The sequence below is a fragment of the Ochlerotatus camptorhynchus genome, unplaced genomic scaffold, assembly GCF_037179485.1.
Source record: "Ochlerotatus camptorhynchus isolate MF236.1 unplaced genomic scaffold, CSIRO-AGI_Acam_v1.1 ptg000330l, whole genome shotgun sequence".
Taxonomy (NCBI): Eukaryota; Metazoa; Arthropoda; class Insecta; order Diptera; family Culicidae; genus Ochlerotatus; species Ochlerotatus camptorhynchus.
The window spans coordinates 4035892-4061126 of record NW_027040818.1 but is presented as its reverse complement, the minus strand read 5'-3'; the positions used below and the strand labels follow the sequence as shown (position 1 = coordinate 4061126).

Below are 25235 nucleotides of genomic sequence, written 5' to 3'. Positions count from 1 at the left end.
AAGTAACCTTGCATCATTTCACATTCTTTCATGATAATAACTGATAACAAAATTAGTCGATGTTGATAACTAAATTAGTTATGCGATGACAGCTGGAAACAAAATTATCTCTTGAATAACAAGACTTGTTTTCAAGATGATATCAGGTTGTTATTTTACTTTGCTCGGGTCAATTAGTCAATTAGTCACCTGAATTCACCTGAATTGACCTCAAAAGTCTTACGGGCCAAATCTTGATAAATACATTTTTGTGGTTTTATTGATCTCATGAATCAAGTTTAAGTCAACTCCAGATGACCCTTTGGATAGCTTTACTAAGTTTAGGGATCGAACGAATTGGTTATAGTTTTCGCAGGCCGCATGGATTGAGATGAAATGCCCTGCAAAGTAATTCCAGTGATATTATAGCCTAAGACAGCGGCTCTCAAACTTACGTTGATTGCGACCCACTTCGGGAAATTCCATAATCTTGCGACCCACCAATATAGTTAAATTAATCGGGCTTCAAATACGTGAAAATCGAGGGTTCTAGAATCGGCAAAGTGACTCTTAAAAGGTTAAAAATTACCAAGAATCTTTAAATTTGTTCTAAAACTTTGAAAGGTATATATCCACCAAAAAAATCCAAAAACGCCACTAATGCCTTGAAAACGCTAAAAAATAGCAATGAATCGCCCTAGAAAGCCTTAATAACTGGCGTCTGACAGTGCTGCGGTTGTGGGTAGTCAATTTTTACTTGGAAAAGTGCAATCGAATTTGGATTACGAGAAGCAAAGTCAAATTTGACTTGGAAAAGCGCAATTGAATTTGGATCACGAAAAACGAAGTCAAATTGGACTTGGAAAAGCGCAATCGAATTTGGATTACGAAAAGCGAAATCAAATTTTACTTGGAAAAGCGCAATCGAATTTGGATCATGAGAAGCGAAGTCAAATTTGACATGGAAAAGCGCAATCGAATTTGGATTACAAGAAGCGAAGTCAAAGTTCACTTGGAAATTCGCAATGAATTTGGATCACGAGAAGCAAAGCCAAATTTTACTTGCAAAAGCGCAATCGAATTTGGATCATGACAAGCGAAGTTGAATTTGAATTGGATAATCGCAAAGGAATTTGGCTCACGAGAAGCGAAGTCAAATTTTTCTTGGAAAATTACAATCGAATTTAGATTATGCGAAGCGAAGTCAAATTTTACTTGGAAAATTTCAATCGAATTTGAATCACAAGAAGCGAAGTCAAATTTTACTTGGAAAAGCGCAATCGAATTTGGAACATGAGAAGCGAAGTTAAATTTGAATTGGAAAATCGCAAGGGAATTTGGATTACGAAAAGCGTAGTCAAATTTTACTTGGAAAACTGCAATCGAATTTGTATTACGAGAAGCGAAGTCAAGTTTTACTTGGAAATTCGCAATGAATTTGGATCACGAGAACCAAAGCCAAATTTTACTTGGAAAATCGCAAGGGAATTTGGATTACGAAAAGCGTAGTCAAATTATACTTGGAAAAGCGCAATCGAATTTTGATTAAGAGAAGCGAAGTCAAATTTTACATGGAAAATCGCAAGGGAATTTGGATTTCGAAAAGCGTAGTCAAATTTTCTTGGAAAAGCGCAATCGAATTTGGATTAAGAGAAGAGAAGTCAAATTTTACTTGGAAAATTGCAATCGAATTTGGATCACGAGAAGCGAAGTCAAATTTTACTTGGAAAAGCGCAATTGAATTTGGATCATGAGAAGCGAAGTTAAATTTGAATTGGATAATTTAATCGCAAAGGAATTTGGCTCAAGAGAAGCGAAGTCAAATTTTACATGGAAAATCGCAATCGAATTTGGATCATGAGAAGCGAAGTTAAATTTGAATTGGAAAATTGCAGTCGAATTTGGATTACGAGAAGCGAAATCAAATTTTACTTGGAAAATTACAATCGAATTTGGATTAAGAGAAGCGAAGTCAAATTTTACTTGGAAAATTGCAATCGAATTTGGATCACGAGAAGCGAAGGTAAATTTTACTTGGAAATTCGCAATCGAATTTGGCTCACGAGAAGCTAAGTCAAATTTGACTTTGAAAAGCGCAGTCGAATTTGGCTATATTTTCTTCCACCATCAGGTTTAAAACCTTTATTAAGGTTTTTTGACGTAGGACTACGTCTTTGATTTCTATATGGGGGTACACTTTGTGAAAACCGAAAATGGAACATGTAACAAATTAAGAAAGATTTTGAACGTTAATAACTCAGCTGCCCCTGGTCTAATTTCAATAACTTTATCACCAATCGATCAGTAATATGGCTACGCATTGATAAAAATGCTTCCGAATGTTGATTTTCAACAAGAAACTATTGAAAAACTGGTAAATGTTCAGCATTGTCCAAAAGCGTCGAATTAACTAACAAATCCACCAATTACCTACATGCATATGCTGCTTCCCCAGCACAGTCGTCAGAGAGTAGTAAGTAGACGAAACAAGTCGAAGTGGCATTCGCCTCCGATCCTCGGGCGCGTGCGAATAGGGAGGATGGAATTGCGTAATACTTTACACACTCATCGCCATGTTCAGAACCAAACGCAAATTCTTCGAGATAACCACCATCCGTCGTCTGGCTCGCCGTGGTGGTGTCTGACGTATCTCCGGTTTGATTTACGAGGTGTGCTGAAGGTGTTCCTGAAAAATGAGATCCGTGATGCTGTCACCTACACTAAACACGCCAAGCGTAAGCGGCCATGGATGTCATCTACGTTTTTCAAGTGACAGAGACGCACTCTGTTTGGTTTCGTAGGTTAAATCATCACCAACATTGGAAACAAAACGGCTCTTTTCAGAGCCAGCAAGCTTTTTACAGTAAAGAGTAGGAATAGAATTCATCTGCCTGTTTGTCCATATTCAGAACCACCGACCACACAAAATGCTCATGTAATCAAACTGGAAGCAGGGATACAAATTATTTTGATCAACCTTGATCAACTTTGAATCGCCACGGCCGGATATTTTCGATGGAAGAAGCAACAATCTAGCATCTAATTCGACGAAGGCCGCTCACACAAACCAACACCAACATCTTGTAGGTAGAAGTTTCCCCTATCCGATGATGGTGTTGGTTTGTGTGGGTGGCCTTCGCTTTGTGAGTAAAGGGCTTTGGAACGGTTTGTTTACAAATGCTGATGGGCTCTTTTCTATTGTTGATCCACATTTGTGAAGCCGGAATATTTACGAAAGAGAGTGTCGATGAAGAGAATCGATCAATGTAGATAGGACCTATTGAAAAGTGACGCGAGATTTGTTTTCCGTACTGAGCTCCAATGCTACCGACGCCAGGGAGGCAGCTCCCAGAGATGTTATGCCTTAGAACATGCCGGTGGCGCCGACTGAGATTGGACCCAGGCCTGCTGGGGTGAAAGGTAATCACGCTAACCACAGACGCCGATATCTATCACGGCGAATGAGAACGACCCAAATTTGAGTTTAGTTATCTCAGAAATAAGAAATAAAGTGCAGGAACTCAGCGATGAGTAAGTTTGCCTTATGTTTTCCCAGGTTTTTCCAGGATTTTCCAGGGAAAAAATCCCGAATTTGAGAAAAGTAAATATTGGATTCACTCAGTCTATTGGTACTACTCCGAGACTAAAATTTTCGTCAATTTCCTCATTTTCTGGCACATTTTTTAGGTTTTCCACAGGAAATCATGAGACAAATTTACTCATCGCTGAGTTCCTACACTTTTGGCGATTATGAGTGAACTAAACTCAAATTTGGGTCGTTCTCATTCGCCGTGTACGAAAAAAGAAAATAGCCAGTGTCGCTACTTGATAGCAAACTACTCATAATGGGAGGAGTCTTGTAGCTTTTATACCACTTGGTTGCACATCATTCTGCTTTAACCTAAAAAAATATAAAGCAGCGCTGCTGTCTGGTATCAGCTCATTTTCGCTTCGAACGGCGTGGTCAGCAATAGCAGCAGTAGGTCGTGGCAAAGGAGGTGCCAATCGTCATCGCAAATTCTTCGAGATAACCACCATCCGTCGTCTGGCTCGCCGTGGCAGTGTCTGACGTATCTCCGGTCTGATCTACGAGGTGTGCTGAAGGTGTTCGTGGAAAATGAGGTCCGTGATGCTGTCACCTACTCTAAACACGCCAAGCGTAAGTGGCCATGGATGTCCTCTTCAATAAAACGGCCCTTTTCAGGGCCATCAAGCTTACATCAGTAAAGAGTTGGAATAGAATTTATCTGTGCTTGTTTGTCCATATTCAGAACCACAAGCCCCCAACGACCACACAAACTTGGAAGCAGGGGTGCAATTGATTTGGATTGATTCTCGTAATCAACTTTCTTTTCGAAAAAGATTACTACAAATTTGGATCGCCTACAATTCAAAAACGGAAAGAGTCGAGATAATAGATATTTCAGGCATAACCTTTGATAACGGCACAAAAGCATTTGTAAACAAACCTTAGGCCCTTTACACGCGAACCAAAGTACGCCCACGCAAACCAACAACATCATCGCATAGGGGCAACTATCACCTTTCTGTAAGTGGTATTGGTTTGCGTGGGCGTACTTTAGTTCGCGTGTAAAGGGCCTTAGAATGTTTGTTTACAAATGCATTTGTGCCGTTATCAAATGTTATGCCTGATTTGATCAATTAAAAGAACTTAATGCTCTTCACATTTATTCCGTCCACTAGCGGTCCTACGGTAAGCTTCCGTTCGTGCCCCTAGGCACAGACCCTTCTACTTTTTTTTATATAAAAGCTCGGGCAATGGTGTCAAAGCCATACTGAAGAAGAGGAAGAAGAATAAGAAGAAGAAAAGTATGATGAATAAGAAGAAAAAGTTGAAGAAGGTGACGGACATTGTCCCGTAGATGGGCAACATCACGCCCGAAGCCGGTGGATAGAAAGGTAAATTTTAAATTATTTTAACGTTGTAAGAACGATAAGTGTTGTGTCTTGTCTCGCGCAGGGCTGGCAAATGTCATTTTCAACGAAAGATCTCACGCGATATTTACAGAGATATTTTTCAGTCTTCTTACTATCATCTTCAAAATATCATCGAATTTTTTGTCATGACAACGTGACAGTGTTGTGATCATCGTAAGCACTAGCTCATTTAATGCTATTAAAGTTACTTGTACCGAGGAAATCTTAATAATGTATTCACTTTACCGATTACATAAGGTTGTTTGCTTAAATTCATCTATATCAGTTAGAAATGTTGATGTCAAAACCACATAAGAATTATTCTCATGAGTGCTTGATCATTGAAAAATGACAAGAAAGCTAATGATAGCTAGTTTCGTCACGTGATAGTGAGAGGACCTGCTTTCTCATCGTCACATGACGGCCGTGATATTTACCAGAATTTGACCAAAAGTTCTTGGTCTACGGATTTTGTCAATTTTAAAGTGTCAATAATTTTAAACATGCCAAAAGTTTTAATTTTTTCATGAACTTCGCTTTAAAAAGAATAAAAAAAATCAGACACGGACATTTTGATACATTAGTTTTATTCTTATTTTGCTTGGAATATTTACTTGAAATTACTAAAACATTTCTTTGTATATTTTTCCCATAAAAAACACATACTTCTCTACAATTTTACCTTCAGAAGTAAATTTCAATCGGAAATGCCATTTCCGTGCTATTTTTTTTTAATTCAAGGACGCCATTTTGAAAATTTTGCAAGATCCAAAATAACCGAATTTTAGCAAAAATGTGAATCATTGTCCATAACAAACAATTTTGCAAAGTTTCATGCACATCGGAGCAGGTCGAGTTTTTTTCCGATTCGTTATTTGCCGTGGAACTGCTCAGAAGTGATCGTTTTTCACATTATTTCAGTTTCTCACCTGTTTCGCACTCTACTCCTATCACTTCCAAGTCCCCGTTCAGAGTCACTGGCTTGGAAGAATTTGAGTTTGTTCAGCAATGTTTTCATAAACTGCCGAAGGATTTTTTTTCAGTTTTGGTTATGACAAAAAACTTATCTAAGTTTTGAACTAGTTGCTATGTATGCTGTAACTAAAGTTCTTGAAGATACTCGCAAAGGAATTGGTATTTAAATGATAGCAATTCTCAGAGTTCTCGAAACTAATTAATGCACACAACAAACAAGTAGGACTTTCAGACCATTCGCCTAAGATGATTTGAAAGTACATCAAATCCTATAACACGATCATTAAACAATCAATTGGGTCCGAATCGTCTTAAGAATCACAACTCAGGAATTTCCCAAAGCTTCAAATAAGTTCAAAACCCTTCTACTTCAAGTCTGAGAAGTCTCCAACACAGCACCCGACCACAAAAGCCAAACCAAATATGGATAATAAGCCCCATCAATTATTCCGATTACTGGAAGAAGCACCACCAGAGCCGCACGCGGCTACAATCGTGAGAATCACCTCCAACTGGTCAACAAAATTCCTCCATTCTAGCCTGAATGAATGCTTTCTCCGTCAATTTCGAACGACCCGCAGTCCCGCAAACGGACCTCTCGCTGTTACCTGTCGCTGGCTGACCGCCAAAACCGATCGGCAGCGAACGAACGACCGAGCGGTGCATTCTCATTCTCACACCAACCGGGTCCAGTCTTAGTCCTGCTGCCTGCCGGACCACCCTTCTGCCCCCTCACGACTGACATGCGACCCGAAAGCCCCATCTTCAAAGAAACGACGACGACGCGCCGATAAACACTTGTTACATTCCACAGCTCAACTTTTACAGTTAGCTTTTATGCATATTCAACCACCACCGACATATACACACAACAAACAAACCGGTCCAAATCAAATGCTGCACCGTTCCTCCGCGTGAAGAATTCCGATTCCCCCTCTCCACGCGCGGGTGCCCACTTTCCCTCCCCTCCCAAGCGGATCCTTGCCCCAGCGGTCATCACACGGAAATCAACGACAATAATGGCGCAGATGCCTCAAGTCCGGCTCATTCTCATCGAAGGACAATCATTGATCGTGTGGTGAAATTCCACTTCAATAAAACAATCCTGATTACCGTCGTGATGGAGCAGAACTCACAGTCAATCGATTGGTGTTGTGTGATAGTGAAGCAGGTTGACCTGCATTCCTCACACAATCATCGCACTACCACACTGCTGCAAATGACTTCCGTCAACAACAAAAACAACCCCTCCTCAGCTTGGCAAGAGCGTTGATGATCATCTTAAGCCTTTCTCCGCGTTCCAGGCAGGGACGGAGAATGCGTTTTTCGATGCGTAAATACGCAATGCACCGTAGCGAGCGGGCGAGCACGCTGCCCCTTTAAATACCCCTCGTTCCTTCGTGCAACGACGACGACGACGGCGATGGGGGATTTAACTTTCGCTCTTGCATAAGACGAAACGGCAGTGTGTGCCCACAGAGCATAGAAACGCACAATGTGCGTGCATTGAAGAGGAGCAGGTTGTGGTGAAGGGGGGGGGGGGGGGTGGCGAACGGGGGCACTACTACTACACTTTCAATACAAAAGCGCACGGAAGTGGCCCATGTTTACATCCAGCAGAAGCATAGTAGATATGATACACGGTCGGTACGATGCGATGGTAGTGGTTGGTGGTGGTAGTGGCTTGCCACCGCTTCGGGCAGTGAGGTGTTTCGTTGTGTACGCATTTTTCCGTTATCTTTCCGCTTGTTGGTTTCTATGTTGTGTTTTTTTTTCTTCGCCGATGTGAGCTTCAATTTTGTGGGTTTATTGGTGGTCGATTTTCTTCGGCTTCGCGGGATTAGGAGGATGATGACGAGTGGTAAACCGCAGGGAAGGAGCAGATGGTTTAGGGGAGCGGAAAATCTATCGGAGCGGAGTTGTGTTTTTGCACGCCGTGGCACACTTCTTGTTTTGTGTCTTGTTGGAATATCCCATTTGGAGGCTTCTGATTGCGATGTTGAACTCTGTGAAATGTTTACAGTCGGTTGAATAGATTTGTCCAAACATGTTTATTTGTTTTTATCCTCGTACTTGCTTTGACATTAATAGCCCTGGAATCACCGAAACAGAATTAAAAAAGCCTTAAAACGCCAAAATAATACCAATGTTTTAAACGCCAAAACGGTATTGAAACACTCCACAATAGTCTGATGTGAATCCAAAAGGTAGTTTCGGAACAATACTTTGAGACACTTTGGGTGAATTCCAACAGCAATAGAATCTTGAGGATATTTCTTAGATGATTCTAATAGGAATTTAAAGAAAATTCTGAGGTAAACTTGAATGGAATTTTGAGGAGAACTCCGAGGTATGGAATGGAGAAGTTTTCTAGATTCTGTGACATGGAAAGTTGTTATCTGCCGGACATACAACACCGAATCATTTAGAGAATTTGTCAAGATCTACATTCCTAATTTGTTTAGATCTCAAACTTAATTTTTGGTCTCTCGTACTAAGGTGGCCTCCCTTAGCTCAGTCGGTAAAGACACAGTTACAAAGCAATACCATGCTGGAGGTGGCTGGGTTCGATGCCCGGTCCGGTCTAGGAAAATTTCTCGATATCCCTGGGCATAGAGTGTGATTGTACTTGCCACACAATTATACTATCTAGAAAACTATGTTGAGAGCAAGCAATAAGCTTGAAATGTCAAGAAGAAGAAGAAGACTAAGGAAAATTTAATCCGAGTTTGAAGAAATATTCAAAATGGTGGACTTTTTTCATTGTCAGAATTCGATTTGTAAAGCCAAAAGCAAACATATTTTATGGTTTAAATCAAATTTCCGGTTACTTGCCGGTCGTTTTCGATTCCCGTTTAATTCCCGGTTCAGTGTTTTTAATGATTCTTCCAAGAATTCACTAACGCTTCCTTTCAAAATTTATTTAAAAATCGCTTGATTTCTCCGTAGAATTTCCATACAACTCACCTAAGATAAGTCTTAACATTCTGCTCAGATTAGGAATTATCTATATTCTTCTCGAAATGCTCTTGGAATTATCCATGAAATTCCCTTAAAACTCTGCTTAGAATTTATTTTAAATTTTACAGAATTTCTTTGAATGTAACCCTCAAAATTTGATTTCCTTGGGTTTCTTGTCTAAATTCCTTGGAACTCTCTTGAGAATTCACTTGAAATCCTTGTTAGAACAACCTCGGAGTTTTCCCTAGAATTATGTTGGAACTATCCTCAGATGCCAATGCCCTCGGAATTTTCTTGGAATCATCATTACAACTCTATAGAAGTTCTTGAGAAGTTGGGACCTCCCTTAGCTCAGTCGGTAAACGCGCAGTTATAAAGCAAGACCATGCTGGAGGTGGCTGGGTTCAATTCCAGGTCCGGTCTAGGAATTTTTCAGGTTGGAAAATTTCTCAACTTCCCTGGACATAGAAGTATGATTGGACTTGCCACAAAATAATACCAATGCAAAAATGGTACAGGCATCGAAAGCTCTCAATTAATAACTGTGGAAGTGCATCTAGAACACTAAGTTGAGAGCACGCAATAAGTTAATAAGTGATATGCAATAAGCTTGAAATGCGAAGAAGAAGAGAAAGAAGAAAGAAGTTCTTCACACGAACTTAATTAGATTATTAATAAGAAAGGACCAGTAACTCTTTTGACAATCGTCATGGAATTAGCAAGAAATCGGAATTCTCTTTGGTAGTCCTTAGAGTCGGTGTATAATAAGTCACGCCAAGAGAAAAACAGTTGAACTCGCATCACGGTTTTCGAAGGATTCCCTTTCTTTTCACTTGGCAACAGAGGACTTCTACATCAACTTCAAATGACTTCTAGCTAGAACAAAAAATTGCGGCTGTAGTGAATCATTATATCAGTGATTTTGTCAAATTATCTTATCAAACAATAGTAGAAATTCTCATTACTGATCATTAGCAAACGAATCCCATGACAATTTAATGCTCACTGCGTGTTTATGATCATTTCTTCAATTTTATTTTATATTTTATTGCAATACCTTTCGTGGACCTTTCATAGCATCGTAATGTTTGCTTACTTTGCACGATAGGTAGCCGGTTTGACAGTTCAATAGGTAGACTTGGCTTCACTCTTGGCGTGACTCATTATACACCGACTCTAGTAGTCCCTTCCAATTTGCCAGATATAAGGAATTCTCTGCAAAACTCTTGGAATTCAGTTTGCAACTATGTTGGTATTATTATTAATCGTTACAAAAATTCATGCCTCCAAAGTTTTAAATTTTAGATAAAATTCTCATTGGATATATGTAGATCAGCTATGGCAGGTTATGTACGAGTACGGATTTCCGGATAAACTGACGCGATTGGTCAAGGCGACGATGGATCGAGTGATGTGCGTTGTTCGAGTCCCTTTGAATCTCGAAGGGGGTTACGGCAGGGTGATGGACTTTCGTGTCTGCTGTTCAACATCGCGTTAGTAGGTGTGATCAGAAGAGCTGGGATAGACACGAGTGGCACGATATTCAGGAAGTCCATCCAGCTCCTTGGCTTCGCCGATGACATTGACATTATGGCACGGAACTTTGAGATGATGGCGGAAACGTACATCAGACTGAAGGTTGAAGCTAGGCGGATTGGACTTGCCATCAACGCATCGAAGACAAAGTTCATGATATGAAGAGGTTCAAGGGAAGACAATGTTAGCCTCCCACCCCGAGTTCAGATTGACGGTGACGAAATCGAGGTGGTCGATGAGTTCGTGTATTTGGGCTCACTGGTGACCGCCGAAAATGATACCAGCAGAGAAATTCAAAGACGTATTATGGCAGGGAATCGTGCCTACTTTGGACTCCTGAGTACGCTCCGGTCGAATAAAATTCGCCGCCGCACGAAGTTGACTATCTACAAGACGCTGATTAGACCGGTAGTCCTCTACGGCCACGAGCAGGCTTGATGGAGTCTCACTCCCGAGTTTGAAATGAGCCGAGCGTAGCATTTTTCTGAAGAGTAGAATGCCTACTGCCACATCATTCCACTGAGCTTTAGAGGTTGTGAGCGAAGGGGGATAAAATGAGAGTAAGGTTTGCTGCCATTCATGTTCATGTTTTGTATCACACGCTCTTACTCTCACTCTGGGCTTCTTGCGTCGAACAAAAAAGTCATCCGGAGTCTCGAAAAGCGTCAAAAATTTGTAGACTACGGTTGGCAGGGCACGTTGAAAATGGTTCTCGAAAGCTACCTAACAGGAACAAGAAGAAGAGGCGCGAAGCGGGCAACGTGAATCTACCAGGTAGAATGTGACCTTTTTTTCAGAGATGTTTTGCCTCAGAACATCCCGGCGGCACCGACTGGGATTCAACCCAGGCCTGCTGGGATGAGCCAAAACACAATGTTTGAAATAGTTTTCACAACTGTCATAGAAAAAGTAAAAATAATAATTTAAAGTAGGAGTAAAAGTCGTAATACCTTCTCATTCTACTAAAGTGCCCTTAGTGGCCCGTAAAAACCCACGTTGTGACTCCAATTAATATGTATTTAAAAACTTTGGAATTTGCTTAACCGAGCTAGAATTGAATGAAATTTTAACAATTTATACAGAAATCTGTATAAATATATTTATACAAATGCATATAATTTTGGAAGGGCTTAATATGTTGCAGGTTTTTATCGAGTTTGTCAGACCTTAATATCTTAAAAAAATATGATTATAAAATCATGTTCTGATCAAAATTATACTTAAATAAGATCCTTTTGGTTGTAGATTTTGTAGGACAAAGTAGTTTTAACTATTAGAAATTTTCGGAAAATTTAAACAAAATGTCCAATCAAATTGATCGAAGCATTAAAATGTATTATGAAAAAATCAATTGTTTTTTTTTTAACTTGATTTGTTGCCTGGGATTTTTTTAAAATTGTTGACCAGGAAAACCAGAAATTTTTAAATTGTAATTCAGTTGCCACCCTCGATTTTGAAAAAAATATTTTTATTCTGAAAATACTTTTAATTAAAATGGGGTAGTTTTTTGACGTTGGGAGTTTGAGAGTTAATATTTTAAGTAGCAGCTTTGGCTTTTTATTTTTTCGATGAGACGGTAAATCAATATCACTGATATTTTGAAAGCAACATGTTTAAACAATATGGGAAAATCTGGAACATATATCTAAAAAATCTAAAATTAAACGTGATCTGTCTGTGTATCTGCACGCTTAGAAATAAATAATGTTACACGTGACGGAATTCATCTTTGATAAAGGATCAGACGTAAACAAATATTGCAAGTAAAATTAAGTGCTCGGAGACTGAAAAGTTCGTAACTAGACAAAAGTACGTTTGATTGAGTTGAATTTCGCGTCTGTTATGACTCAATTTTATGTCAAAATTGACGCTCGTATGTGTCTCAGAACACCTAAATTTACATTTTTTTCTAAGTGTGTGGCAAGCCGAGTGAAAATCTGGAAAATCCAGATAAATCTGGAATACTGGCAATCATGCTTGGTATACACGGTTTTGGTAACGAACTGCTCATTTGCCCATAACTTTGCACACAGTTGACGAAACATAGTTCTTTTTGAAGCAGTCGATAGAATAGAGTTTAAAAGGAGATTTTAATTCTAGTAATACACTGTATTTGTTTTTGCGTTGTAAAAATGAAGTGAGAAATGCTCGCTGAACATCTCGGACAGTAAGTGTAAAAATTCATTGGTGTTGATCCAAATGTTAAGATTTACCTACTCTTTGCATATCTATAGCAAACTATGATCCTAATGTATCAATTACTTTAAAAAAAAACAAATTTCAACAACTGAGTGAAAACTTATTAACAAATGAGCAATTGGTGTGTACAACTGTGCATGCCAAGCATGCTGGCAGCGCTACCCCTGAACGTTCTTATTCTTCACGAATTGGGCCGACGCGACGTTGGCAAATGTAGGTATATTTTTGCAGTACCAGGTACCCTATTTTTATGTCTGTGAAAGGGACATCTAGGTATGTTGACGCACTGTCCTCCGTTAATAGCTCATGAGCCAAAAAAATTTGAATAATTTCCGACAGATGTCACCACAAACAACCGCGGAAAATTTTTGCTGGTTTAGTGCTAATAAAATATTCAATAGTTTTTTTACACTACCATCACAATCTACACAAAAGTGTTTCATCACTCAGAACAAGTGGAACCACGATGAGCTCCAATGCGCGAAGATACTGACGAAGATGATGATCACGTAGATTTGGTAGCGGAAAGCACTGTTGAACTGTACTTTCTTTTGTTTTGTGTACGGGCTTCTTCAATCCATCCATCCGCTCCGGATGATGGGGAGGGTTTCTTCCTCTCGGCGCTGCTGCTGCTCTTTTGTACGGCCAACGTAATTGGGCGAACAGGCTTTAAAGGCGGCGATTTAAAAAAAAAGAAAAAGGTTCAAGGAACAAGGGAAACGGCGAAATTGCGCAGCAAAGATGAGCCGCGAATGGGAAGAAATTTGCGCGCATTTGCTACTACCAAACAACCGCGGAAGGTGGCTGCTGTACACGGCACAGGTTGAAGATGATCAATCAACCGAGCCTGCATGGAGATTGTTTGGTGGAGTTTTTCTTTTTCGTTTTGGTCGCTTTTGAATTGGTTATTGACCCGAAAGGAGGAGGATGAAACGAGGCGCTGTAATTGTCGAAAGCATTGCCACATGGTGTTCGGGGTAGCTCCATGCACATCCAGGGAGATATTTCGCGCGTAAATTTGATCACTTTGAAATCGTTCCTACAGAAGACTGGACTAAACCAAATAATTATCACTTTTCCTTGACGCCAACATGACCCAGATCCATGGAAAATTTCGGTAAGATAAAACCTTAGCCCGAATCCCAACCATATGGTCGCTCCTAGTGAAAAGTTCAAATTCCGTCTATTATTTGCCCTGAACCCATTCGGACATAGTGGCCTATAACGTTTCGTGCCATACAAAGCAGAACCACATCAACAACAACAACAACAACATCGGCGATATGTGCATTCCAGACCACCCGGTTTATTAATGACCACGATCTTCGTCGACTCCGGCCAAAACAACCGCAACCCTCGACTGCTTTTCCCATCCCGAACAAACAACTCCGAGAGCTTTTGCACGTCTTTCACTCTTTCACTCCATCGATCCATCCACATTCGTTGGAACGAAACACGAAAGCGTAGCAAAAAAGCTTCAAATCAACAACGAACGGTACATTTTCCATCGCTTTCCCTCGATCGCGCGATCTTCCGTCTCACCGGGCACAAGAATCTTGCCTTGGAACCGGTTCCCGCCAGTCGACGACCGAGACGTCGTTGTCTTCGACGCACATTCCCGATCGCGCTCGATCCCAGGAGGATTCGTGTGAATTCCATACAACTATTGTGGAAGGACCCTCCGCTCTCTCCCGGCACCCGCGATGGAGAGCTTTCCGGGCCCGGAATTCTTCACACGATCGCGATCGACTTCTTTCTCCACCCGGCAACCATTTCTCGTCATGGAATTCGTCCCCTTCCCACCTTCCTTCCTCGCACCACTCGCGGGTGAAATGGAAAGAGACAGACGATGAAAAACAACACTCCGCTGGCCCGGGCCAGGCCAGCTCTGGTCAACAACAGGTTTTCGAAAGGTATGGGCCGATCGACGGTAGTCGTCGTCGTCGTCGTTACTTTACTGTGTGCGATCACACACCACGTTATCAGCGACGCGCAATCTGTCAATGTCGTTTTTGTTCGGCGTGACATAGATGGGGGGAGGGGGACAGAACTGGGATGAGGCAAATGCGAAAAATGAATTGGCTCTCTCTTCCATCTCTGTTGCCCGGCGCTGGAATGTGGGTTGCGGTAATTTTTATTGTTTTTATGTCTCCCGACGACACGACAGTGCCTTTCGCGCTTCGTAGACGAAGGTTTTCCGGAGCTAGGTCATCGCATATAGCGCTCAGCCATGTTGGTTTAAGCGTTGAAACCGGCCCCGGACGGCGGGTAGATCACCTCTTCGTGGTGCGGTACCCGAGCTAAGATTTATACCAAAATTGATAACAAGTTCTCTAATGCCCGGTTATCAAGATTTGATAACTGAATATGTTATCATTGTGGTCGACAAATAAATAGCCACCCGAGCAGGAGAAAATAACTTATTAACACCAAATTCAGATATGATAACAGCATAACTGACGAGCTGAATATGCTACTAACGAGCCCGACAGGTAAAGGTAAAAGACCAAAAATAATACCTCAAATTTTAATAACTGACGGATAATCAGCGCTTGTTTTTATGCTAAAATATTATATTTTTTTTATTTAGAAAGGCTGTTGACACCAATCCAATAACTCTTTTAGGTATAATTGTCTAAACACTGAAATATCACGTTTTGTTATTTTTGCATTTATTTGATATTTACTAAATATTTCGATAAGTGAATAATATCAAATCAAGGTTTTATACCACATTAAGATATACATATGTTATCGATTAGTTATTCGTTCTTGCTCGGGCAACATAACAAAAATTATAACAAAAAAGTGCTTGTTGGATATTCTAAAAATAACTAATTTTGTTATAATTGAAAACATCTAGATAACAAATCCTGTGAGCTATGGACATTTATTCTACTAGTTTCAAATTCTGTTATCGATTTAAATAATATTAAAGCCTTACGCTTATAACTGAAATATGATTAGCAGTGTACAGCACCATTTTTTTTCTTAGCATGCGGGTAATATTTAGAGTCAGTGCTGCAAAATTTCGACAATACACGGTGATACTCAAAATTCTGCTTTGGTCACTCGTTTGAGCTAACAGTCATCGTCAAGGCAAACCATGTCAATTGTCAGTAGCATTTTTGTCAGTGACGAACATGTGCTGATTTGTTTATTAGCTAAATTTGAAATGAAATTAAATGGCAAGAGCAAAACAATTATATGGAGCCATTAAAGTGAATAAGCATCTACGTCCTGAACTGCTTGGATAACAATAATGTGACTCAGAATGCAAGAAATTACACTTTCTGTTACCAGGTGAATCTTTGTCATTGACGAAAAAATGAATGAGATTTTGACAAAGATTTTTTTGAGGATCATGTCTATCATTGACTATGTGAAAAACAATTTTGTCAATATCGCGCAAAAGTATGTCAATGACAATGACAAATCTCAGCACTGTTTAGAGTTTTCAACAACCTAATCCGTTACGGAACAGAACCAGTGAAATTGCACAGAGAACCACATAGATGGAGCTTGGGATCAGATTTACATCTTCAATGTTCACGTTCACAGATTCATTCTATTTATTCATCAGTAACGACGCCGTCCTCATTCCTTTTGCCAGTGGTGGCGAGGGGAAACACCCGTTACCACCCCTCATCAACGGATGAGTTTGGAAAAGAGAATGCTCGATCCGATTCGTACCTTCCTCAAAATTGTCCTTTGTTCGCTTTCTACTTTCAATATCCAATTTTCACCCTGCCGTACTATAGCGGAACTATCAATTCTACAGGGCTGGTAGCGAGTCACTTTTTAGTGACTTAGTCACTTTTTTCAAGCCAGTCACTAAAGTCACTATTTCTTATAATCAGTCACTATTTTCAACTTTTTTAGCGTGATCATTCTTTGCTTTAGGCGTTTAATCGTCTTCCTCTATCTACAGGGTGTCTATTCATTTTTCTAAATAAAATTATCTGACTTTTCCAGGTTTTTCCAGTATTTTAACGGATAAATTCAGGTTTATAATAAAGCTAAATTTTTGAATGCGTTAAAAATATTCTTTTTTTTTGTAGATCAATAACAACAGCAATTTACCCAAACGTTTCAATCAGTTTTAAAGAAACTGTAAAGCTGTCAAATCCATTGAATGTTGAAGTTTATCACTTAATAAAGTTGCAAAAAACTTACCCAATTTCATTAGTTCCAAGATTTAAAATTATTCAATAAATCGAAGTTTCGTATTGCATGTACAAGTTCAAGATATTGAAAATCTTGAAAGTGCCAGAATCAAGGAAAAAAATAAATGATTTATTTCAAGTTCGTAGCAACTTTGGTGAATTAATGAGAAATGAAAAGAAGTGATGAGAATTTCAGTGAAGCTCCATAAACAACTGCGGGAACATAAGGGAAGTTAATACGCTGAAAATATGGGGAGCTTACTGGAAGCTTTAAGAACCTCAAAGCGGTTCTTTTAGCATCCGAAAATTTTCGGGAACTTTTATGAAGTTCCTAGAATTTTAGAGAACTTCACAGGTGTCAAGCGAACTTGAGAAATATAGAAAACATGAGGGGTATTGTGCAATTTTTTAAGAAGTTCTAAGTACCTCAGAAAAGATAGATCTAGAGTTTTTTTTTGGGGAATTTCAGACCATAAGAGCAGTTTCCGTAGCTTTAGTCCAGACTTTTGGAGCAGTTTGAATATCTATAATCGTAAATTTAGAAAAATTCAGCACAGTTCCATGATATGCTGAAGAAAAAATCGAGAACCCTTAAGATGTTCCGTGAATTTCCGGGAAGTACTGAGTCCTTCAGAGAATTTATGAAAACTTCAGAAATATTTCAGAAACTTCACAGAAGTTCAGAGAATTTCAGAGAAATTTAAAGGTTTTTACGGGAATTCCATTTATTTCCGAGCAGCAGAACCGAGATCTTCAATAGAATTGAAAGTTTTAGGGAAGCTTCGAGAACATCAAGACAGATTATAGAATCAAAGGGTAGTTCAAACAATTTCAAGGAAATTGTAAAAACCTTAAAGAAGTTGCGAGACACTCAGGGAATTATGAATATATATCAAACAAATTGCCGGATTATTAAACAAATTAAAAGAACATCAGGTAACCACTGATAAGTTCAGGGAAAATTATTGACCGTTTATAATGGTTATAATAATAAGGGAAATTGTCGAAACTTCAAGGCAAATAATTGAATTTCAGTAAAGTTGCGGGTTCTTTAAAAAAATACTGAAAATTCAGGGCAGTCTAGCGAACCTTAAGGAAATTCAATAATCGTTTAGGCAGTTTAAATACCACCAGGAAAGTCTAGACTATTGAAGAAGTTTTAAATAAGTGTCGATAATTTAAATTCTACGGAGATTTCCATTGAAATATTCCTCAAAATTTTGGTGAAGCTATCCTCCGAATTCAATTTTCTTTTAGTTTTCCTTGGAATTATCCACAATAAGAAACTCTTTCGAAAGATTCTCCGAATATTCATTGAATTCATTTTAGATTTCCTTTTCAATCTCACTCCTTCCCTTGGAATTCTACTCACATTGAAAGTCTCCTAAGAATTAATTGGCATTTCTCCTCACAAATAACTTCTATTTCTTCTCATAATTTGTTTGGCAAACTCTCCTGAATTCATTTTCCGAATTCCTGTGAAGATGTCCTGGAGTTATTCTCAGATTTAATTGTAATTCTCCTTTAGTATTAAAAAAAATCCAAGGACTTATGCTCCGGATTCGTTTTCTCCCACAAACTTTATGAAATTAGGCTCAGAATGCCCTTGGAATTTTCCTCTGAAGCTCCTCAAAAATTCCTAAGAGTTTTCATTAAAATTTACTTTTAGATCACTTTTTAGTCACTATTTTTTCAACTATAAGTCACTATTTGGTCACTTATGTCATCAAAAATGGTCACTAAAATCACTATTTTTAACAGCAGTGATTGCAACCAGCCCTGACAGGGCTTGTAGCGAGTCACTTTTTAGTGACTTGGTCACTTTTTTCAAGCCAGTCACTAAAAAGTCTCTTTTTTTTAAGATCAAGTCACTAGAGTCAGTTTTTCTTGTAATCAGTCACTATTTTCAACTTTTTTAGTATGAATTTATGTCAAGATTGATCATTCTTCTTCCACTCCACATGTAGGATCTGATAGTCCAATCGATGTCTACATTTTATTCTAATTTTCGAACAATTCGAAGAAGTTTTGTGACGTTTAATCGTCTTTTTCTAACTACTTATTTTTATAAATAAAATTATCTGAGTTTCCCAGGTTTTCCCAGAACTTTAACGGATAAATACAAGGCTTATAATAAGAAAGCAATTTTTTAAATGCGTTAAAAATATGCCTTTTTTTGGTAGATCAAAAACAACAGCAATTTACCCAAACGTTTTTAAAACATGGCAATCAGTTTTAAAGAAACAGCTTTACAATGAAATCCATTGAATGTTGAAGTTTAAAACTAACATAATTTCTCACTTTAATAAAGTTAAAAAAAAAAACTTTGAGTAAGTCCAAGATCTAAAAAATATTCAACATCTTGAAGTTTCGTATTCCATGTACAAGTTCAAGATATTGAACATTTTCAAAGTGCCAGAATTAAGTGCCCATGCTCCCGTCCTACAAACTGCGGGAACATAAGGTATGTTAAAACGCTGAAAATATGGGGAACTTAATGGAAGCTTTAAAAACCTCAAACCGGATCTTTTAGCATTCGAAAATTTTCAGCAGCTGTTATGAATTACAGAGAACTTCACAGGTGTCAAGCGAACTTCAGAGACGTTGAAAAGTTAATTGAGGCATAAGTTCAGAAGTTTAGGACATTTTTAGGACAGTTCAACAAGCTTCATGAGAACAGAAAAAAAAAACTTAAGAGACGTTTTGAGAATTTCAGAAAAGAAAAGAAAACCTCAGAGCAGTTCCGTTAACATTAGAGAAGTCACATACATTTTAAAGAAGTTTCGAAAAGTTCAGCGTATTGTTAAACCTTTAGTGGAGATCCATGGTCGTTAGAAAAATTCAGGAAAATTTAGGAAGCCATATAAAGTTCAGGGAAGTTTAAGAATTTGATGAGAAATATTGTAAGCACCAGGTCAGTTTCTCAAACTACAAAAGAACTTCAAGGCAGTTTCATTAAATTCAGGAAAAATTTGGGAACTTTAAAGTAGTTTTGAAGACCTCAGAATAGTCCATTCCATATTCAACGGAGATTTTCATTGAAACTCCGAATGCAATTTTCTTTTAGTTTCCTCGGAATTACCTAGAAATTCTCCACAATACGAAACCCTTTGGAAAGATTCTTCGAATTTTCAGTGAATTCATTTCAGATTTCCTTTTGAATCTCACTCCTTCCCTTGGAATTCTACTCACGTTGAAAGTCTCCTATGAATTCATTGGCATTTCTCCTCACAAATTCCTTAGATTTCTACTCATAATTTGTTTGCAAACTCTCCTGAATTAATTTTTCAAATTCCTTTGAAGATGTTTTTTTGTTATTCTTAGATTTAATTGTAATCCTCGTTTTAGCATTTTCAAAAAATTCCATGTACTTATGCTCCGGATTCGTTTTCTCCAACAAACTTTATGAAATTATTTTCAGAATCCCCTTGGAATTTTCATCTGAAGTTCACAGGAGTTGTGCTCCTCAGAAATTTTTAAGAGTTTTCATAAAAATTTACTTTTAATTAAATTTAGAGTTTCTTGAAATGCTACTCAAAACTATCAGAAAATCGAAATTTCATCAGAACTACCTTGAAAGCAGATAGCATTTGATATTTTTCTGAAAGATTTTTTCCCAGAACTCCCTTGGAATGAGGTCCTTAGAAATTATAACAAAATTCCACGATCCTCTAAAACTGTGCATGGAATTTGACTCCATATCCTTGAACATTTCTTGAAGTATTAAAGCTTTCAAACCCAGAACTAGTTCAAATTTAAAATTTGTAGAAAATATGCATGTTCCAAAACCAAAAAAAAAAAGTAAGTGCTACTGAAGATTAATCCACGGTCTAAGTTCAAAGTGTTAATAAAAATATCGAGAAAATTTAAATGCTTGTATTTTAAAATTTATTATTTTTTTAAAAATATCCTTAGCAAGGAAATTATTCAATTATCTGAGACTTTCAGGTATTTTTTTAGGAAAAATAAAATATCCTAAGGATACCCGGTTTTCCAGGTTTTTGCAATAATAGTAGACACCCTGACTAATACCGTGGGTTTGACCATAAACTTTCTAAATAAACATTAAAATAACGACTACTTTTCTTCTCTTAGGTCACTTTTTAGTCACTATTTTTACAATTAAAAGTCAATATTAGGTCACTTATTTCTTCAACATGGTCACTAAAATAACTATTTTTGACAGCAGTGATTGCTACCAGCCCTGGTATAATGATCCTTTCTTCCCAACAGCGTTCGACTATTCGACCCTAAAAAATCCTTTGTACATTCTGGTGCTTGAAAATCATAAGAGGACTCTAGCCTAAAAAAGTTATTCAAATTGAAACTAAGTACATTGATGTGCAATATAACAGCAGCGCATGCCGATTTTCATACAAAATGATCAACTTTGCACCTGCCTAAAAGTGAGATACTAGGTAAAAAAAAAAATAGAATATACACCCAAACGGGGGATGTAAGATTCGTTTACAATTATGTGTGATTCATCATCAGAGGATGTTAGTGGAGACCGCATGAACCGAGGATGCGATGTACCTATCTGCGGTCCAATACAAGAAAATTGGAGACCGAAAAATGTAGAGTTTAGTGAGGTAAATTAGTTATGTCGAAAAAAATAGGAAACAGGCTGCCGACTGGACTCGAACCACGAACGTTGCGATTATCAGACCTGTGCTTTCTCCACTGCTCTCTCCATGCTTCTGAATATGGATAGCCTAAAAGCAAACATGAAGCGCTCATTCTCTCGCATACTCGACTTCGTATGCTTTTTCTGCTGGAGAGATTCGAGGCAAGTGTGTGCGTCGTTCTACAATGTTCTACAATGTGCGTCGTTCTACAAACTGAATTTTCAAAGATAGAAGCAAAATTTATTCAAATGGGTCAATTCTTGAAAACTGATATAAAAAAAATGTCGCTATTTGGTCACTATTTTTGACATTACAATCACTACTATTATATCACATACCCACTACCAGCCATGCTGTTTAGAGGATTTATTGGATTATCAGAGAGCATTTGTATACTCTAGATCCCCAATGAGTTAACTTTCAAGGCCTTACGGATTAGCCAAAGCAACCTTATGGGGCATCTCCAAGGGCCTATGTAGTAGACATACATATTGTGACAACTTCAGTAGACTTTCCTCGGAGTTCTGTGTAGTGTATACCTAGATGTTGTATGATGTAAATTTGAAAAACTTGGACCCAAGTCCTTACCACATCTAACCACACAAGCCCTGTGAGAAAATCAAGAGTGTGTTTTACGATCTGATTTGAGAACTAATTCATTACATAATTCTCCTAGCGCTAAGTAGCACCTTCAATGATCTAATCCCGTGAATTTCCTTCCCTCCTCCACAGAGAAAACTACCCGCGCGTTCTGGAGCACATCATCCACACGCAGCCGTACGTACTGAGCCGAGACTACAAGGAGATCCTCAGCACCCTAGACGTCGTATCCGCCGATTCAGGTTAGTGTTGTTCGAACTTTTGACATTTTCATTCAACCTCTCGAGTCGTTCGAACGCAAATCAATCAATCATGCAACGCCGCCGCTACTGTACCCGATCACCATCACCACCACCCCCGCCGCCACTGCGCCATTTGGCAGCCGATGCTGGCCATTGATCTGCGTGCGCCACCTAACCCCCCCAATCCGACTCCAACACCTCCAATCCAACTCTAATAATAGACCGCCGACGATTCGATTGCGGTTCTGATTAGCGCCAAACGGATTGACATTTAGCTCTGCACCGTCGTTGCTGCTTTGTAATTTCGTCGATCTTTCCGATTGACCACGGCGACGTCGTCGACGAAGACGACGACGACGCCGGGAAGAAACATTCATTGATGCCGCACGAATTTGCTACGCAGTTGTTCCACCACCCCAAGAGTAACAACAGCCACAGGTCAGCCAACACGGCAGCACCACCAGGAGGAAGAAGATCGCGATTCAAACAATAACAAACAACCGGTCCGTCATCGTCGTCGGTCGTCGTTTGCTGATTGGTGGTCTTGGTCGTCGCTGAAATTTGCAAAGGGAAAAAAACACCACGGCCGAATTTGCGAAACCGCTGCTGCTGGTCGTTGAACTCTGCGGCCATCGTCGTCGTCGTGAAAAGTTTCTTCGTTTTCTTGTTATTTTCACTCTCCCGATGGCGGTGCTGCGCTGCGTGCTTTGACCGTTTGTGTTGATCGCCGCAGCCCCTAGTTTGTGTGGATGTGCGATCGCACATTTTTGTTTACCTTTTTTTTCTCGCTTCGATCTTTTGAGGTCCAAGTTGAAGATTTAGAACGAACAAGCTCAACTAGCATCGCCGAACCGTTTGAACTTTTTGAAGTTAATGGAACGTTCGGCTGAGAACCACCACCCTACCTATAGCAAAAAAATACGACCATAAGGGGGGTAAATCGCGAAATCCGATCCCGCCGGTTGCTCACGGAATGTTCCGTTCTTTCTGCTGCTGACTGCTACTGATGGAAGAACGATTTCTCTCTCTCTCTCTGCTTGTTGTGTGTGAACAGGAACCGCCGAAAAGTAAGCATCAAGTACACACAAATGCTCTGACCGGTTGTGTTGACGTCATCATCATCATCATCATCGCCACCATAGCTGCTATTGCCCTGATGGTGGTGGCGCTGTGATTTATGGGGCAGTTTATATTTTGGCTATAGCGATTTCCGGTATACGACCCGTCCCGTCCCATCACGGTCGTCGTCATCGTCGTTATCGATGAGAATGAGTGACGACGACGACGACGGGTGGTGGTGGGGTGCGCGCTTTCGGGCGGCGCAAGTTCTTTTGTGAAATCCGACCCAAATGACTCGACCTCGAGAGCCGAAAAGAAGTGGTGTAGCTTTCTACTTGGTAGCATTCGCAGGCTGACTGGCTGGCTGACGTCCGCCTCGGGCGATATGATACATTTATAATTGAAGTCAATTAAGTGGGGGAGGGGGGAGGGACAGGGAGAGGGGTCTTACTCGATGTTCTTGGCTTTACTGGAGTTCACAGAGCACATTTAGGCCTGGTTCAGTGAAATAAGATTTCCTTTCCAGAGCACTTTGGCGCAAGTGGATCCCCGGGTTTCAAGGGTAGTTTGAAAGCGATTTTCGTTGTCGATCCCGGAGGAATTGCGGGTTGACTCTTCAAGACCGAAGTTCCATGAATTTGAGGTCGTTGAGTCATCAGGAAATGTGCTTAATGTAGTTCTTAATCTTTCGTTTATTGCGACCCACTAAAGGTTGAATATGAAATAATCTGGACACGAAAATCTTGTTGGGGTTTAAAAATGTGTTTATTTTTCATAGTTCAATGTAACAGCTATAGATCAATAGGTATTATGCTTATTGTAAGACCATTGTTTCAGTCTTCCTTCTTACCATAAGCCATTACTCGAATTTTTCTTCGTACACGGCCCATCATCCCATCAGCTCTGTTCCCACTTGTTTGACTGCCAAATTCCATTTCCACTTAAAACCCTTAAGGTCAATTGTAGTTCCACCCTTTTGCTTCAATATCTACTTCACAACTGACCAGTATGTTTAAATTGGCCGGATTAATCTCCTTGGGAATCACTGTGACGCCATTTTCGCTGTACCACTGCACAGTGGTCCAGAATGCAGATTTAGGTGGAATGATATGTTTTGAGCCTAAAATTGAAACTTTAGACTAAAAGTCTCTTCTACAAAGTTGTTCCTTATAGTCAGGCCCTCATTTTTATGACAATGAATTCTAGGGTGGTTCTTATTATCATTAAAATCAAAAATCTAACTTTTTTGTTTGAATAAATTGGTATACATTCTTCGGCAAAGTTATAGCTGAGCTAATTTCGAGCAACTTGTTGAAAACAACTTTTTTGTATCTTCTCAATTGGCCGATTGTATCTCTTAATACAAAAAAGTTGTTTTCAACAAAGTTGCTTGAAATTAGCTCAGCTATAACTTTGCCGAAGAATGTATACCTTAATTTATTCCAACAAAAAAGTTAGATTTTTGATTTTAATGATAATAAGAACCACCCTAGAATTCATTGTCATAAAAATGAGGGCCTAACTATAAGGAACAACTTTGTAGAAAAAGTTTTAGTCTAAAGTTTCAATTTCAGGCTCAAAACATATCATTCCACCTAAATCTGTATTCTGGACCACTGTGCACTGTTTGGTGGAATTTGAGTAGTGGCAGCTTGCCAAGTCCGGCCAGATTAGGAAATCTACCTCATGCTGCTCCATAAAAGGCAGTAGTCTCTTCCGTAGGCACTACACTTGGTAAATTTGTTGGTTCATGGTTCCAGAAGTAACGAAAGTTTCGCTTTTCAGCCCAAGGACAACAAGGAACTTTGTGGGGAATTTCGACTTATTTTTGATTTTACATTTTTCCGGGGCACTCTTTCGGTCAACCGAGGTAGAAAGTTTCTGTCCAGGAATTTGATCGAAAACTGATAGAAGCGGACAGACCGGGATTTTCGTTTCGAGTGTGCAGGATC

General features: G+C 39.2%; 1 protein-coding gene across 2 annotated transcripts in view; it reads left to right on the top strand.

Moving 5' to 3' along the window:
* Positions 1–25235, top strand: part of LOC135708336 (serine/threonine-protein phosphatase 4 regulatory subunit 1-like) — a 529117-nt gene that overhangs the window by 368951 nt on the left and 134931 nt on the right. For both annotated transcript variants that reach the window (XM_065230381.1, XM_065230380.1), the window contains one exon: positions 22115–22224. In XM_065230381.1, coding sequence (XP_065086453.1) covers positions 22115–22224 — 110 coding nt within the window. The remainder of the gene's footprint in view (positions 1–22114; positions 22225–25235) is intronic.